This window comes from Haliotis asinina, chromosome 6, assembly GCF_037392515.1.
Source record: "Haliotis asinina isolate JCU_RB_2024 chromosome 6, JCU_Hal_asi_v2, whole genome shotgun sequence".
Lineage (NCBI taxonomy): Eukaryota > Metazoa > Mollusca > Gastropoda > Lepetellida > Haliotidae > Haliotis > Haliotis asinina.
In genome coordinates, this window is record NC_090285.1 from 48205726 (window position 1) to 48223976 (window position 18251).

The 18251-nt window shown below is 40.0% G+C and overlaps 1 protein-coding gene across 3 annotated transcripts in view; it reads right to left on the reverse strand.

Moving 5' to 3' along the window:
• Positions 1–6213: 6213 nt before the first annotated feature.
• Positions 6214–18251, reverse strand: part of LOC137286953 (four-jointed box protein 1-like) — a 50879-nt gene continuing 38841 nt past the window's right edge. For all 3 annotated transcript variants that reach the window (XM_067818999.1, XM_067819001.1, XM_067819000.1), the window contains one exon: positions 6214–9962. In XM_067818999.1, the coding sequence (XP_067675100.1) occupies positions 7671–9191 (1521 nt within the window). In that variant the 5' untranslated portion in view covers positions 9192–9962 and the 3' untranslated portion in view covers positions 6214–7670. The remainder of the gene's footprint in view (positions 9963–18251) is intronic.

Consider the following 18251-nt stretch of genomic DNA (forward strand, 5'->3'; position numbering starts at 1 on the left):
TTGGAACCAGGGTATGATTGATACCATTGGCAACCGAAAATAATAGCAAAAACGCCTTTCCATGTTGAAAAAAATATTTGCTAAAATCAGAGTTCGATACATGCTATTTCGACTATATCACAGTCATGATTGTATCTGTGAACCAAAATCAAATTGTGATGAAACTAGATGGTGAGGTGATCCTGCCCCACAGGGGGTGAGGTAGCCTAGCTGAGGTAGTGGAAAGCTGGAGGAAGCCACACTGATGTTGTCGCTTTCTGAACACGAACTTAGCAATACAGTAAATAATGTATGACAAAAAACACAACAACGGTGTTGTATGTTTCACAACCACGTTGTATGTTTCACGAACATGTTACAGCTACGGAGTGACAGTAACCTCCACTAAAGCGCCTGTGGGTGTCACCGATGTGCTCTGTGAAACATTATCAACGGCCGGCTTTGTGTTACAGCTGAAGTCTATGTAACACACAAATATGACCGTGAAGTCAGTCAAACAACAACTGTATTGTATATCTTAATGATACGGTATATACACAACATAAAGTGACGTGGGTTGCCATTATAGTCATGCATAGTTGCAGTAGTCGTAAAGAATGTAAACATTTCCCTCATAATAACTGACCCTAGCATTTTTAAACCCAGAGAGATCTGTACTTATCGTAAGAAGCGACTAACGGGATCGGGTGGGCAGGTTAGCTGACTTGGTTGACAAATGCCATTGGTTCCCTGCGTAGATCTGTGCTCACTGGATTGTCTGGTCCAGACTCGATTATTTACAGACCATTGCCATATAGATGGAATATTTCTGAGTGCGGCGTAAAACTAAACTCAGTCACATCCACCTTAAGCCCAGAGAAGACCTGCTATAGGAATGTGGACTGTCTCCTTTTGAAACCGGTATCTATCTATATGTCCCAAGCATCTCTATACAACCGTCCACACCCCTAATTAATATTTTGGGAAACGTAAATTAGTATATTTATACGCCTTGTTTAATACTATGCAGATGAAATTCATAAATGAAATTTACAAAATGTTTTGCTTATTTATTTGTTGTTTGAAGATGGACTTTGGATCCTACAATCCAGTGGTTAACAGAATGAGCATCGATCTCCGTTGTGTTTTATTGCATGCACCAGCCATGTCAGCACGCCTGAGCACTGATCCCGTTAGTCGCCTCTTACGACAAATATGGGTTGCTGTAGACCAATTCGAACCCGGATTTTCAAGGACTGCAACTACTCGGCCAAAGGCTCCTATAGGACTCCTATTTCTTTTGACTTGTTTAGCCGTGACGAGGATGAAAAGACAAATCTTATTGCTGCAAATACCCTCAGTCCTAACCTGTATGTTCACGGCATGTATCTTCCATGTGTGACAATGTAATAGATAGAAGCCTGTCAGTCGGCGTGAGGAGCGATCACTTCATCCTCTGTGCTACCCTGTAGGTGAGAAAGGACACATATTTTTATAGGACTAGCTGAGTAGCCAATGACGTGATACTAAATGTGATTTCCAAACTCGGCTGGGAACGATGTAGACACCCGGTGTTATATGTGGGTTAAACATGAAACAACCAAAATGTGTTTTTCGTTACAAAAGGCTGTAGTGATGTATTTCATGTTCTGATACTTGTTCACAGTCAGATTCTGAAGAGCTCTCAGCCACATGGTTCCTCCACAAAATAAATACTTGCATTTCTTTACGAATAAATATGCTTTGTGACAAGCGTCAATTTCTGTTAATATTTCTGAATGGAAGTTGTAATGCGTGAACTGTGAGATAGTGAATCAACGACCTCGCCACAATGACAGCGACTGAGATATTGCACCATACTGTGACAAACACATGCACCATGAACTGTCACGTAGAACATCACGAGGTTGTGTAATCATCCAGGAGTTTAAACACACTCATGCTTTGTACATGCATCGTCAGATTCCACAGTAGGAATACCTATAATTATCCCTCACTTACAGGTGTAAATATCCCCCGTTCTTCCAACCCCCCAATCCTGTCCTTCCAAACAGGTGTTGAGGTTCATGGGCCTGAGAACGAGATACATCCCAGCCTCCGCTCAATCAGGTGATATAAACACGTTATGAGATGTACATAGCTGTCAATTACATGTCAGTGTTGGGAATGTCAATATCATGTCTATTGTAAGCATAACCGGGTTCAGTCGGTGCAGCTTGCTGGGATGTAACTACATTTACACATGAGAGCTTTATTTAAGTATAAACCAACGGGGTGTACATTTGTATATCGACGTCGTACGAGTGTTGTTATTTGATGGATATATTGTTCTCTGTGGATAAACATATAGGTCAGATATCGTAGGCCATATTTACCTCCGTGGCCATTGCCCCGTATTAAATATGTCATGTGGAAAAAAACAGTCTCTGTTTTCGACATGCATAAATAGATGTTGATTTCGAGATAGAATCGTATTAGATAACAAATATATAGCATTCTTTCTATTGATCTTGTTATGTTCCAAATGAGGACACATTGATGAAGCTAGGCATCAGTCGTCGCTCGGAAATTCTCGGTATAATTCGTTAGCTATATTACATCGGGTGTGTCTATTGAACCATTCATATCCATTAGGAGCTCTGTCTGTTGGTTAACGGAGAATATTTGAAAAAAGACAAAAGACTGGGGAGATTTGAAATAACCCCAGTGAGTGCGGTATGTCAAGTGGAAAATGCGATAGTGAATCGGGCGACACCGCGTCATTTCTCGATGATGAATACGTTTGAGGAAATGGTTTTGAAACGGAATGAAACGCGTCTGTATCAAATTGATCCATCAATCAAATTGAGAAATTGACGACCTCGATGAAACAACTCCACGCGAAGAAATAACGATAGCTGTCATCGGTTGAGACTGCACGGAATTCACGGGCACATATTGCACGGTGATTCACGTGCAGTGATCAAGCTCCTTGCAGCGACGCGAAATTCTATTCTTACAGTGACAACACGCCGGTGTCGGTTGCTGCATTGCGCGGTCGTGCGTTGCCCAGATGTCCCGATGGAAAGAAAACAGTATACAGTTGCAAGATTTTAGGGCCCACAACAACTATAAACCCACGTGCACCACAAAAGCTCCGCACAGTGTCATCCACGTGACCGCCTATTACGCCGGGAGCTCGGAAAGCTCGTGCGATGTCCCGCCGTGTGATGTCGGAGGCAAAGTCAACATTAGAGCACTTGAAGATAACCGGGGATTTTGCCAGGATATATTTGACAGACACAGCGTAGGGGGTAGATATAACAACGAGGCTGTCTGTCATTAGGCTTGTTCACGTCCTTGATAGACGTGGCAGTTATGATAGCCCTGTGCACCATTATCTCGAGGACTATAAGGCTACTGTCTATTCCATGTATACAAAAATTGTCAGGGACACTAGGTTTACACAATGGAGAGATGTTTTGAAATGAGATAAGATTTAAGCAATCTAACAGGGGTTGATCTGATGTTGGTATCTAAGTCTAACTATCAAATATTAAGGTAGAGGTAGATAGGCGCTCTCTTAAAGGTCACGTGCAACGTAAAACAGAGTCTGATACAATTCGGTATGTACTTACCGAAACAAATCATCAGATATGCCAAGTCAACCTATAAAGTTGAAAAAAGAAACGCGATGAAAAATGGGCGCGAAATCGGAGTTCAAACGATTCACTAATTTTTGCCCTCAGGGTTGGGTGAAAAAGTGGCTTCAACAAGTAAAGTCCGTTTGGCTCAAAAGCGGACCGATGGATTGCAGTCTAGCTCGAAAAATAATAAGCATAACATACTCAAAGAAACGCTGGTCATAATCAGAACATCATACCAACTCTGTGAGGTTTTTGCAGAGTATTTTTCCTTAAAATAAAAACATTCTTGGACGTATGCTCACAATATCAAACGCATACTTGTCCCTCAATTTTATATAGGCCGTAGGACTGACTGACCTTTAAACAACAATCAATTGTGCATCACCGATAAGAGAAATACGCCTTCCCAATCGACCTACCATGAGCCTCGTGATGAATTACGTGTCGGTTGTTCCTATTGGTCACAAATATATCTGCTTACAGTGCGATGCTCTCATGTTGGACCAACCTGTCTAACACAAGTAAAGTAGACACTTAAAAATGTACTTTACAAACAATATATACATTGTAAACTGTCGGAACCCTTTGCCTCCGTCAGTGATGACCTCATCAGCATCCATTATCTTTCAGTGTCATACATCAGTGTATAGTTTTTTTACCCATCAGTGTACACATGTATGGGTGAGTGAGTATGGTTTTACGCCGCTTTTAGCGATATCACGACGTGGGACAACAGAAATGGGCTTCACACATTGCAAACATGTGGGGAATCGAATGCAGGTCTTCGGGATGGGGAGCGAACGCTTTCGCCAGAAGGCTACCATCGTCTCAGAAGTGAATATCGTATGTCAGCACACAAATATGATATGCCACATGTAGTTATTCCTGGAGATATTTGTCTTGAAACGATTGAGAGTTATAATAGCCACCCAAGTGCGATTCACCGACTCCGTGTTGACATTAACAACAAATCTGAACTCATCCGACTCTGAAAAAAATCGACCTTTTTACGTGGGGTGGGAGGCGACTGAAACATACCTGTGATAATTTCAGCCCGGCGTGTTTGTTTCGACATGCCTTTCGACACGAGAATATCACACATCCGGAGAGAAATAGACATCTGCAGACTGAAATGTACATGTCTGAGACAGTGCAAATTTGAACATATAGTGAACGATGGCCATTTAGGTAAATATTACAAAACTTGTTCAATTACATAGTCATTGATCGCGTCTTGTTTTAATTGCGAAAGATACCTGAGTAAATATCAGCATAACTTAAATACACTCTTTCAAATATCTTGTTAAAGAAATAAAAAGAATTCGGCACTTCATGATTCATGTTTTCAGTTCCTTGTTTTCTTTTCTCTCAATGTTAATATTACGATTCAAAGAAATGAAACGAAATTCAGGTATTTAAAAATGCCACGTAAGTGATTATGTTTTCGTTTCCAGTATATTGTCTATTCTGTCACTGTTTCGTGAAAATTAGTTTGACAGAACGGCCATATCACCTCATCAAGATAATTTGTTTTACATCTTTCAGAACACGATGGTTGACTAACCCATCACCTCGAAACAACAAATCTTGAAATTACGCACTGTTCAAATTACATCGAGATCCTCACTTCCAGTTCGTTACCTAAGACCGTTTAGCATCTTTTCACTCTCCCGGCATGTAGGAATGCGGCCTTTCTGGTTAAACGCTGCTATCAAATGTTTGTTACTTTTCAAATAACTGCACGGGTTCAACCTTGTGTTCACGACAACGCACCTGGGGCTTCTTTAACTGGAATTATTTGATTCGGCGCCTTCGGGGCTTGGAACTTGCAAAATCCGATTTCAACGAGAACGTTGGTGTTTGAAAACTATTGCCGCACACCGATGGAAAATCCTGTGTCTGTTATTTCTAATCAACAGCAAATAGATTATATTACAAATAATATTGACTGTATATTGTGTTTGCATCGAACGATCATGAAGTCATTGATGATAGTAAATTGAAATGTAGTCTTGAGGGTACGTTTGCTTCTCCTGTGGGTTTAAAAACTACGTTTTTTTTGCACTTCTATATTGCTTCTGTCACTGACATAGTAAAACATGTGACATGGAAAGACAAATTTCCATCTTCTTGTTTAACGCTGTAATACTGTTATATTCCAATTACATGACGATTTTCTGGACCAGACAATCCCGTGACTGACATCATGAGGATCGACCACAAGTTTTCATCATATACTTGTACACAACTAAAACGCTCATTTAAACACATCTACCATTCAAATGCACTGGAAATCTTCAATCAATTCGAGTTATCCGGAGTTTCGTCACGTAACAATGTGATATATATCCTGAGTGTTTTAACACTGATGTGTAAGTATGACTAAGGTGGTTGTCAGATATAAAACATTGTGTACTGAGCCTGTACTCTTTGTGACACATATGTGCTGTTGCATAAATACATTTAATGCTGACCAAACAGAACATATAGTAAACAATGTTCGACTTGATATGTTGCAACAATACCCCTTTTCTGATTAACATTGTGCTGCAGTGAATCAATCAATCGGTCAATCAGTTTCAACATGAAGGAGGCTCAAACAAAGATATAATTATTTAAAAATAATTTATTTTATGACTTTCATCATTTGCAGGAGGCGTGAAGGAATTTCCTTCACATAATTCTGATTGTCATCAAGTACGTTGTACCTCCATAAAGATATACATATATACAATTCTCTTGGAGACATTATGACATGGTATATACAATGACTGGAATGAAAGAGACATTTGGAATGCAATTCCTGTATTTGTACAATCACAGACTTAAGGATTACGACCCACGAGCTGGCGTGGTGAGAAAATGCTGTTCACAGGCGACCAGACAAGGCTAATTGGTGACAATTCGTAATTAGCATGTAATTAGCTTTGTGGTAATTAGCAACGATTCATAAGAACATCAACAGATGATATCCAAACATATTTATGATGTGCATTATTTTGCAGTGTTTACGGATATACAAAAAGCAAGAAAAAGGCGTAACTTTAATTTGTATTTTTACAGTACAAATTTAAATTCACATGAATTTCATTTGATGAATTCGAAAAATGTAAAATCATATGACAGAAACGTCACAAAGAAATTTATAACAATTCGAGACCAGTATCTGTGAAAATTAGGAAATATGACATAACATTTCTTAAAATGTTATCAAAATCCGCAATATTGCTTCAAATCAGAAAAAAACATAACAGGATGTTAACAAACATACTTCGGAACATGTTTCACTCGTTATAACGACTGTTGAGATGAGTATTGACTTAATCACGTTATCGTCACAGCAGGGCTGTAACTGGGATATCACTGCACTCTGATAATATTTGATATCACCTGTTATCATCACAATAGCCCCTGTATCCCCGTTACTATCTAGCTTATCACCTGAAGATGAGGCAAATGTCACGCACGCATATCAGACTCGTAAGCATGCAGCTGCCCATCGCGAACAGTCATGCATCACACAGTCCACAATCTCTCCGAAACACATTACAGATACTCTATCAATGGAATGCGATATTCCTAACAATCACCTATTAACATTAAATTTTTGAAATTTCATGATGATAAAACCCATACGTACATTCATATTGTACTTTTGCATCGAAACGTTTGTACATAAAAAAGCAAGGAAAATACAAATGTTTATATTTTTTTTCATTTGAAGCATAATGTTGATGATAATGTGCTCGCCTCACCCCCAGGAATAAGCTTACTACACTGTCTCACCCTGTCGCCCCAACCCCGGCTGACAGTTGGTCGTCATCATAACATTACCACCCATTCACGACTAGGAGTGTTAGCACTTAAACCGCATAGCACATACTGCACTTATGGTGCGTTTTATATTTAGGATGATGGAACTATTTTTCAAAGACACACAAAGAACAGTTAATACTGGCATACTCTAGTCCCTGACAGTATTAATACTTGGAGTATTTTACAAACGGGACTTTAGTATACTCCTAGGCGTGGATGAGGGTCTTAATATAATTATTATCACAATGGCTAACTGCCATACTGCAACTCGCATTGACTAATTTGGTCATAAACGTCTTTTAAGCGTTCTTTCAATATTTTGATATTTTTCTGTGGGATATCCGGCAAGGATGAATGCAATGTCTCCTCTTCTGAGAAAAGTCTATGAAGCTCTGTTCCTATATTGTCATTTCTATATAACTTTTTCACAGCCTCCACTGTGCTTTGCTTATACACACATAGTGATTTCAACAATGCGGAGTGATACCCCGTATATTTGTCCAATAAACGGTATCCATGGAAAAGTCCCGACTCGTTGTCCAGGAAGAGAAGATTCCCTGATGGATCTCTCTCCAGGTTATGAGCTGGGTTATTCATCATTTGTTCATTCCACTGGCGATTGAACATATTGTTGACCATGCGGTCAAGATTTGCGGTCAGATAGTCAAACACAATCAAATCTGACCACTGCATTAAATCACACACATGACTGAGAGGTTTACCTCTCCACATTTCACCAAATGGGTGAATCCTCCTGGAATTCTCTTTGAGGGGTTCGGGAATGTATGCAGGGCTTAGATTGTCCACCCATTCGGTGAGGATGACCACCTTACCGTCAGCCCACATAGAGTCTGCTATGTCCAGATGGACAGACTTCCACTTGTCACTCACTCTGTCCACTCTGTGGAGGGAGGATGGGGGTAGGTTGGTCATATTCAGAAGCTTGGCGAGGTAATAGGAGTATATTTCTCCTTGTATTTGGTCTGTATTGAGTCTATACCTCACACACGCTTTAGAAGCGTCATCAAACGTAACTAGGCGGTTCTGCATACGTCCACAGCCCTCCTCCATCTTGACAATGGACGCTGATTTCGTCTTAATCCTCCATGCATCAGAATCAGTCTTAGTAAATCCCCTTGGACACTGACTCTCTAGATCTCGCGCCCAGTGAATGCCCGATGTCATTCGGGCTAAACCCAGTGCTTGATCACCATCAACTGGGGCCGTAGCTTTTGAATTCTTCTCCATAGCCGCTGCAACTTTTGAGTTCGACTTGACCTTCACTCTCAGCGACACCGACGCTTGATTCTTGGTTAAGGAAGCGCCCGTATCCACCCTTCCTCCGGGCGACCTGTCCCCCGCGGAACGTACTGAATCACTCTCCTGTTTACTTTGCCCGTAGTTCGATTGCACCTGATCCGAATTTCTGCTTGGATGGTTTTCATTCACATCAAAGAAAACGGAGTCTTTTCTTCCAATATTATTTGCATTGTGCACAAAGCTACCCAGTCCGATTTCCTGATCAGGTGAACCGATGGGAATTGGTTTAGATAAAGTTCTCTCATTGTCTGCGTTCGTATCACTGGACAGGGTATACTGGCCTTGGGGTGATTCCAGTCCACGAAGGCTTCTCCGGTGACGAAGGATTCCATTTGAACCGATGAAGTTGCTGTCGGCAGGTAAGGTGTCCACTGGGAGCTGGAAGAAAAGGCCGATGATAACGCCGAAGGTGAAACCGATTCCTGTCATGACGATGACCACAAACCTCATTATCCGGTAAACCACAAAGTAGAGAGCGGAATTCGAGATTCCGCGGATGACAGTTAGTTCAGATAACAACGACGCGAAACACTCCTGTTTCCCCCGAATACGATTTTAGGAATTCTGTCCGGTGCAACTAAACTCCATCACGTAACTGTCACTGAGACTTCGTCATAACGAAGGACGTTGCTACACTATTCCAATCTCGTGTGAATATCGTATGTTCCGGAGATCAACTGTCGTCTGCTTCCTCTTCTGTATCAGCGCGTGATCTTGTGTGAGAAAACTTCACTGACAGTTTGATATAAATACTCAATAAAGACACTGGTATCTTTGACAGCTGAAGTGTTGTATGATCATCTGTTAACGTGCGTTCCGAAGTACAACACTGGTGTATGGAGGAATCCAGACTGGGATGGTTTATATCCGTGGCCAGGTATGATCCGGTCCACTCAATGACAAAGGTTGTCAGTTTATCACAACACTATCCACGTTCGTCAGTTTGAACTAATTTGCAGTATTGTTATCTCAGGGCTTGTGATCAGCAGGAGATCTGTTCACTCAATCAGTTCACTACTCACACCAAAGCCGTGGTCACAACATCCCTGTATCCCAACACACTGTCCACTTCACAACACGCTGACCGGTGTGGTGGACTCCTCTCACTGTCGTCTGCTCCAGGTAGCTGTCTCAGTTCAACTGATACAAGGCTGTTCACTCACTGACTTGCAACATTCCTTACTCCATATATACTCCCATCATCTTCTTCCAATCCGTTATCTGAAAAGATACATTGGGAAAACAATGTCAGTCCCACTGTGAACGTGTGAATGTCATTTGTTATCGAGCTCCCAACGACTTCTCTACCCCATGTCGCAGTTTGCTTTCAATAAGCGTCTGCTACAAAAGCCTCCCTGAGTGTTGACACTACTCCCCTCCGTGTGAAAATCCCTATCGCGCATGCGCATCAACTGTCAATTACCCTGTCCCTTCAACCAACGAACGACTGCCATTCGCTCGTACCGCCTGACCACGCTAGAACGGCCACATTAATTGCAATTCAGCCATCATCTCCCCGCCTTCTTTACTTAGAGTAACTATACCACGACTACCGGTGTCAATTTCGTCTCCCACCTGTAGCAAGCTGGGACTACCGTAGCCAAGCAAAATGTTTGAAAGGAAAATAAAGCTCTTGTTTTAGCCCTGCAGGTAACGAATGCCCCATACAATAACAGGCGACATCATCTCTGCGCAAGGCCAACTGAATACCGCCTAATTTGGAAAAGTTCCCAGTTTGGCTTTTTGTATGTTGTGTTGGATGAATACCAAGTTCAGTCTGAAGAGATTTAGAGCGTGGGGAGGATAGATTAGTATCAGTCGGTTAGGGTATCGTCCACATGACGATATGACCAGTGGAGGAAATCGGGTTTAGCGCAAAATGAGGCGACAAATCGCGGGTACAAACGTGGACTGGATACATCTAATAATAAGAGACGCTGGGACACCGACTGTCATTTTATGATTAAAGAGGAATTTCGTCCATTTCGCAGTGGAAACAGACATATAAATCACCGACAACAATGACTAATTTTAGTCACTACTGACACATACCTCTCGAAGTGAGAAATGGTGTTGTAATCATCTGCACTCCGATCGCCAATCCTTATATGATATCAATAATTGTGTACATCAAGTGGCAAATGTATGTAGTTTTATGATCAGTCTAGGAAATGATGACACTGAATATAAAAAAGTTCTAAATCACAAAAACATAAAATATAGACAGTACAGATATTTTCTTCACTTTCAGATACTGTAGTAATCTAAACTGCACATTTCAGATTTGCACTGATATTGAGCCTATGTGTTTGAGTGCTTGTATGACAGACTGCTCCAAACAGAAATATCATCATATTTGGGCTTTTACAGTATTTAAGCTATCTGTCATATAGACTATAATCATAAACATATTCCTTGAAAATTATTATTTCATAACAGATAACACATTACTGAAATTCAGAATTCATATTCAGATATTAAAAAAATGAAAGGTGCAAGTATTTTCCTGTTATGCTGTTTTAGACAGATTAAAAACAAATCCGTGTCAACACAAATTAGAAGATTCTAATCAAAGTAGTCGGATTATAATCTGTCATCCTTGCAGATTTGATTACATAGATTTCATTTTGCTTGCTTTAATTAGGTAATTGTTTATACTGTCACTAAGTCAGACAGTCTGTTGTGACACACATTGTACAAACATTGAACAATGCGGGGCAAATTAAAGCTCGTTGCCTCTGACATTGAACCTATTGTACAAGTGTGATTTGTAACAGTTTAGTGTACTGAGCCCAGTGGTCGGATTTCGCTGACTAAGCCATGGCATCGTCAGTGGCACCCGTAGGTCAGTCCCCGCTTAGACAAACAGTGGTCACTAATTACCGTTCGTTGTGTGTTTGTGCATACAGGGGTAAGAAAGATCGCTAATGATTGTTGATAGATGTCATGATATGACCTATGACATAGATTGACCTGTGACCTGGCATACGACAGGTGAATATGTAATCAGGCACTAAGTTTTCTTTCAAAGCATGGTTGGTATACTACTTGGGACGTTTGAAATTTTGAAATGAGACGGGACCCGCTTCAAGCACACACACACATACACACACACACACACACACACACACACACACACACACACACACACACACACACACACACACACACACACGTATACCGTTATTATACATTCATAAACCTGTTTTCATTTTACGACTTAATGCATAAAAATCCAAAACACAAACAAACAAAAAAAAAAAACACACATTCGTTAAAGAAAAAAATTACACCACATGTAGTGTATGTTATGATATGCACATGGAATATAAGATGCGGAACAGAAAAAAATGAATGTAATATTAACGCAACCTTAAAAAAATAAGTAAAAAATAAATTCAATTTCTCTTCACAAGCCTTACGCGTTAATGCATCCAGTTGACAATGTGCTTTTCAATTGTTATAAAGTGTGGGATATTTGACAGCAAAAACATGCAAGCAATATTGCGGTTGCAAGACTTCTCTTGATATTGTAATAAACGACTGACAGCACACGTCCAATTTTTTAATGCAATATTTGGAGTCGTGTGGGATATTTGAACCGATGTTAATTAATTCATGTTTTTAAGCCCAGGCTACCAACCGTCTTGGTTCTGTGAAAATGGAAACAAAGTCGCGTTTCGTCCTCGTGAAAAACGAGGAAATTAACAACATAAACATGTTTGGCAAGCAATGTTTGGTGCTTTTTATGCCGCGTTGGGTATTGCTGTCTAACGAATACGTGAGAAGCACGCTGCTCGCGTCAGTCACCCTGCATCAGCATCTGGTTGATATGAACATGAAGATTACATCTGCTTCTCTTATCGGATTAATATATCTTTGATTCTTTTTATCGCATTCACATTAAAGTAGATCGTAAGAAAAAGGAAAACGAGATGGATTTTTTGTGCTTATGAAAATACTTCCAGTTAATTAACACATCTCACCAGTCGACGCTAAGCTGAAAATCTTATTCGTGGCAGTTGGAGATGAAATAGCACACGTTATGGAGCTGAGGAAATTAATTTGATACTTTTTACAGGTTGTTGTCGAGTTGCTAGCGGACAAACCTCTAAATCAAGGAATATTGTCACGAAAAAGAACATTCTGCACCTTCTAGTATTATTCCATGACAACCGAACCTGTCTTGAACTCTCATGAGGATGAAGATCATTATCGTAAATGTTTTGTAGAATACAACTCATTACTCAGGAGAGGTTACATTGGGAAAGTGGGTCTGACTTGATTAAGAACGCTTCAAGAACTAATCGGAAATGTTTTTGTTCCGATCAACACTCACCTTATCTTAATTACGAGAAACCGACAGCCATGGATGTCGTTGATAAAAGAGGAATTATGATTTCTTGACGTGAATCGATTTTCACTTTAAAATACTGAAAAACCCTGTATCAACATTCTAATTATGAACTATGGAAAAAAGACCCAAACTCATTTGCTAGCCAATCCAAGGATAGATTGTTTATTTCTATATTTATGAGACTTCGTAGAAACACATCTGCACGAGGCCATTATATCGTGTTTCGGATTTTACTACTGAAAAAATGATTAAATAATGATTAAAGAAAATGATTCCAGTACGATGTTTAAGTACATGTATTTGAAATTAATAAGATGATACAACACCCTAGCACTTCGGACTGTGATGTTCTAAATGAAAACTAGAAATTGACACCAGAATCCACAACTGCCGTGCGTTAACATAAAGCGCTTGTTTGAGTGAGTGTCTGAATATTACTGCCGATATTATTGCCTGAAATATGTCAGTAGACTAACAGCTTGTCTGTGAAATGAACATATTTTACCGGAAAAAGGCCACAGTAAGAAAACTAACAATAACATATTCAAATTGAGATTAAGACTTTCTTCACTTTCAGAAGCTATGGAAATCTAGACTTGCCATATTTTCTAGGTTTGCGTGGGTTTTCTTGGATATTTATACTTCCGGGTCGGTACGACAGACAAATATGTCAGAAAACGTACCCCAACACCTACACCCCCAACCATTCAAAGTGGGAGGTGGGAAAGATGACCACGTAAATTATGAACTGTCTGAAGATGATGATGTTTTTTTATTATGTGATTAAGGTAATATGGTAATATCTTAAGATTACATTGGACTTTATATTCACTTTTATATCTGATTTATAAGAATCATTCATTCACTGAATAAACACATCTGACAACTATGATATAACTGTCCAGTTTCAAATAATTAAAAGCACTCACTCATACATTTTATATGTCGCAAGTTGGTTAATTTCTAATGTAATTCTTAAACGGAGAATACGTACATTTGCAAGCCTGGCATGGAAACCATTACCACTGATTCATAGACCCATTTACAACACCATGCATAAAAGATAACATTTATCTTTGTGTGAAGAAAAACTGGCATTGAACCTAATTCAATGAATTATGTAACAACAGGTAAACTGTTGGCATGAACATACGGCTGACAATTTATCTGATTCACAGAATCCCCTTTCAAGTGTTATCTGAAACAAAAGGTGCAGACATAAAAGATCTTATTGTTCCCAAAATATTGCCGAAAATCCTAGTTGCAAGATTTTGGTCTTACAGGCACCTTCTGTTGGCACTTAGTCGCGAGTCACTGAGACAACAGACAAGGTAAGTTGCGCGTCTGTGCCAAGATTCGCCCTATTAAGCACGAGCGGGAACCTTTGATGCGCTGAAGAATGAGCCAGGAGGGCAAAAAACAATAATGAAATCTTTATAAACATTGGGAAGAATCCAACTGTTTATCCTCGCTTGATTGGGCGAAATCAAATCGTACCTGTATGCCTCAATTACTCCACAGGTAAATCATGAATAATTCCTGTTTCTATAAACATGATAAAAGACTTGATGTTGGACTGTTCTTTCTCACCCTACTCAAGGCAATTGGGTATTAAAAATTAACGCCAAATGCTTCTTTGCAAGGCAGATGTCAAGAATCTATCTCTAACTGCTGATGTCGGTTTATAAGGATCTGACTCGCTATGGAAACCAGTAAACATAACATATACCATCTCCCTGTTATGTATACTTCCATTAAGCTCAGCAAAAGGAATGTCAATGGCAGCCAGAGCATTCAAATACAGCGCGGTGTTTCGATTAACTTTTTAAAAGCGGCACACAAAGTGAGGAGGATAGCAAAGTCCAGTGGGCGTTCGCTCGCGTCTTTTAAGAACCATGTTCGATTTCGTCCACGCGAACAGTGAATCCATTTCAGCTGACCCCAGCTGTGGTTTGCCTAAAACCACACAACTGGTATAGAACTACCTCCGTGTATCACGAACTCCGGATATGACGAACTCTAGGTTATCAATTTGCTATTTAAATATCGCATATACTAAGCATGTGGCATTTCTGTTATTGAATAAAGATTAAATTCGTTAGCTGCCTAATACGGCGTGAAACACATGCCGATTAAAATCGTTTCGTCGATCTCCCTGCGTATATATATTTTTAAAATAAATGTACAATAAAAGACACATGTTCTTGTTTACATTAGAAACCTGAAATCCACAGCCAAACCCCCAGTGCCCCACCTCACTTCCACCCTACAACCCCTCGTACCACCGTAACGAGTTCTGAACTCCAGAAGCTTGAAAACATGCTGTTGGCGAGGGACAATTACACTGTATCCTTCAAGGAAGCATGCAATTAAATAATAGCAATTTTATGTCATATCAGTTCCTTCAATCAATATTTGTAACAATGACACAAAAGACTTCGATACAACGAATACAAATTATGACAGTGTGCCAAGTATGATAGTATCGGAACTCAGACCTTTTCCTGCCCCTGCGGTTATTACAGTTCACTGTCAATAGGTACAAAAAAGCAACATTATATCGTTTTAGAGTATGATAAATCTAAACACGCGAGGGTTCGTGACGGGACCAGTTAACCATTTGTTCAGTTCTCATTTCACGAAACCGTAATCCCACACCTTGATCGTATTTTGAAATAAGACACTTCAAGATCTGTGTGAGCGCATCACGTGTTACAGCTCAGATAATAAATTAGTGTCATCTTGCTTGAAACAATGGAGACTTTAAACCATGAAATATTTCGACCAGCCGTGGGGGTCAGATCCTTGTACCCGCGGGTAGATCTTTCAGTGACACAAACCCAAGGGACAGGGTGCCTTGATCGTCCTCGGGTGTCCGTAATTTATCAATGTCAACTTAATCCCGACAGAAAACTAATTAGGACAAGCGCGTACTGTATTCCTGTCATGGTAGAAATGGTTGTAGACAACCATAGCATCATATAACGTAGCATGGACTGTTTAAATTTCAATGATGCATCCCCAAAATGTAGTAATTCAAAACTTATCAGAATTGATTGGGGCTCGGCCAGGGAGATGTTCTGGTAGCAATATTTTCTATTGTAAGAAATAGCTGAACACAGAGGTTATCAAATGAAGTTACAAAGACGACTTAAGTTTCAATGACTCATCCCGAATTCCAGTAAGCTGACAATTTTAAGTATTAATGAAGATGAACACAAAGTAGTGTTCTTGTGGTAGTATTGTTTACTATAAGAAATAGTTGCACACAGAGGTTGTCAAATGCACCCTAAAGTGAATTAAATTTAAATGATACATAACAAACTGTAAGTTAAGATCTCTTCATAAATTATTACGATAAAACCAACGAGGCGTTAGTGAAGCTGTAATCTGGATTTGTTGATGGATATGCACCGTGATAAAGAATAAATATCACAGTAAAATGTTAATAACCGAATGGCCGAGGGTGCTATCTACAATGCTCTCTTAATCAGTGTCACAGTCCCTGGACCACATTATTTCCCTGACACCTAGCCCTCTCTACAATGCTAAAACCCTAAATGACACAAGTCTAGATTTCCCCAGGTTCTGAATCTCTGGACTCCCTGGGGCTCTTTATCAATTTAAATGTGTTTATTTGTTACAATCAAAATCATATATACCGATGGCAATAATAAGGGATCACATGAAAGAACTTGAAAAAAATAAGGGAACAATAGTGCTTTCTTGTGACCCCTTACTTTTTCCCCTCAGTATATATTCAGGGACTAAGCATTAGTGTAAGTCTCTCTCTCAGCCTCGCATGCAATGTAGATTTCATATATGAAATGCACTACTATAGATTTCTGTGACTATGGCATTGACACAAATACAATTTTGTTGTTAGTACAACAGCTGTAAATGACAGGGACATACTGCCATTATATTACATGCATTATCCATACACAGCAAGCACTTGGCGACACCGTGTTATGTAGGCCATCGTGAACCAGCTGATCGGTTTCATAAAAGCTATTGCAAAAAAATACGTGCAAATGTTTTACATTTCAAATAAGCTGATGGAAGTACGCCCACGCTTGATGTTGAAAGAAGGCATATGGGTAATTGATTGATAGAATGGTTATCACTATGCTACAAGCAGAGTTTTGTTTGTTCTTTAACACAGTACTCAGCAATATTCCAGCTATATGGAATATCTGTAAATATATTGCCTATTCCTGACAATCCAATGATCAAAAGCATGAGCACCAATACACGCAATTGGTATACGATGGCACGTGTCAACCAAGTGACGGATTCGGACCACTCTATGCAGTTTTAACCCGAATCATCACAGATAGTTGAGGTTTGCTCTTTTGTAACGACGTGCACGCGCGTGTGTGTACGTGTTTGACAAATGACACGTGTAAATGCCGGTAAGCGATAGCCCCCTGAGATATCTCACTCTCACTCTGCAACTCTCAGCTGACCAGTCTTATCCCCTGGATGTCGAGCACTAGGCAAAGTAACAAAAATATCATTCTAACCTTTTCCAGCAAGACCTGATACGATCGGTGAAAATGTAGACAAGAATTTCAGATGATTTTTTTAAGTGAGCATAAAGGGATGAATACAACAAGTGATCCCATCCTTCACCACTAGATCAATGATGACGGGTTTATTCCTGACACACTAAGAATCGAAATGAAGTCGAGTCCTGGATTCGAACCAAGAATCACAGGGTTCTCGCACACTTAAACCACACTACTGTACACTGCGAACTGCGCCGCTTTAGACACCTAAGGTGTCTAAGTCTAGTTTTGCGCTATTCCATCAATATCACGGCGGGGGGCACCAGAAATGGGTTTCACACATTATACATATGGGGAACGGAACCCGGGCCTTCGGCGTGACGAGCGAACACTTTACGCCAAATATAAAAAAAACAACCAAACAGTCATGACCACAACGGCAGGAAGATTATCTGTATACATACAAGCAGACATGATGCCAGTAGATAACACATAGGTGAATTACCTTCTAATCTGAATGCCACGATCTCTCGAACAGGAAACACTCTGATAATAGCCCTGGGTTTTTGAGGATGCAGAGAGTTTTTTGTTCTCACTAAAATGGATGTAAGGCTTTCACAATGCTCAATTGGGGCCCGAAGT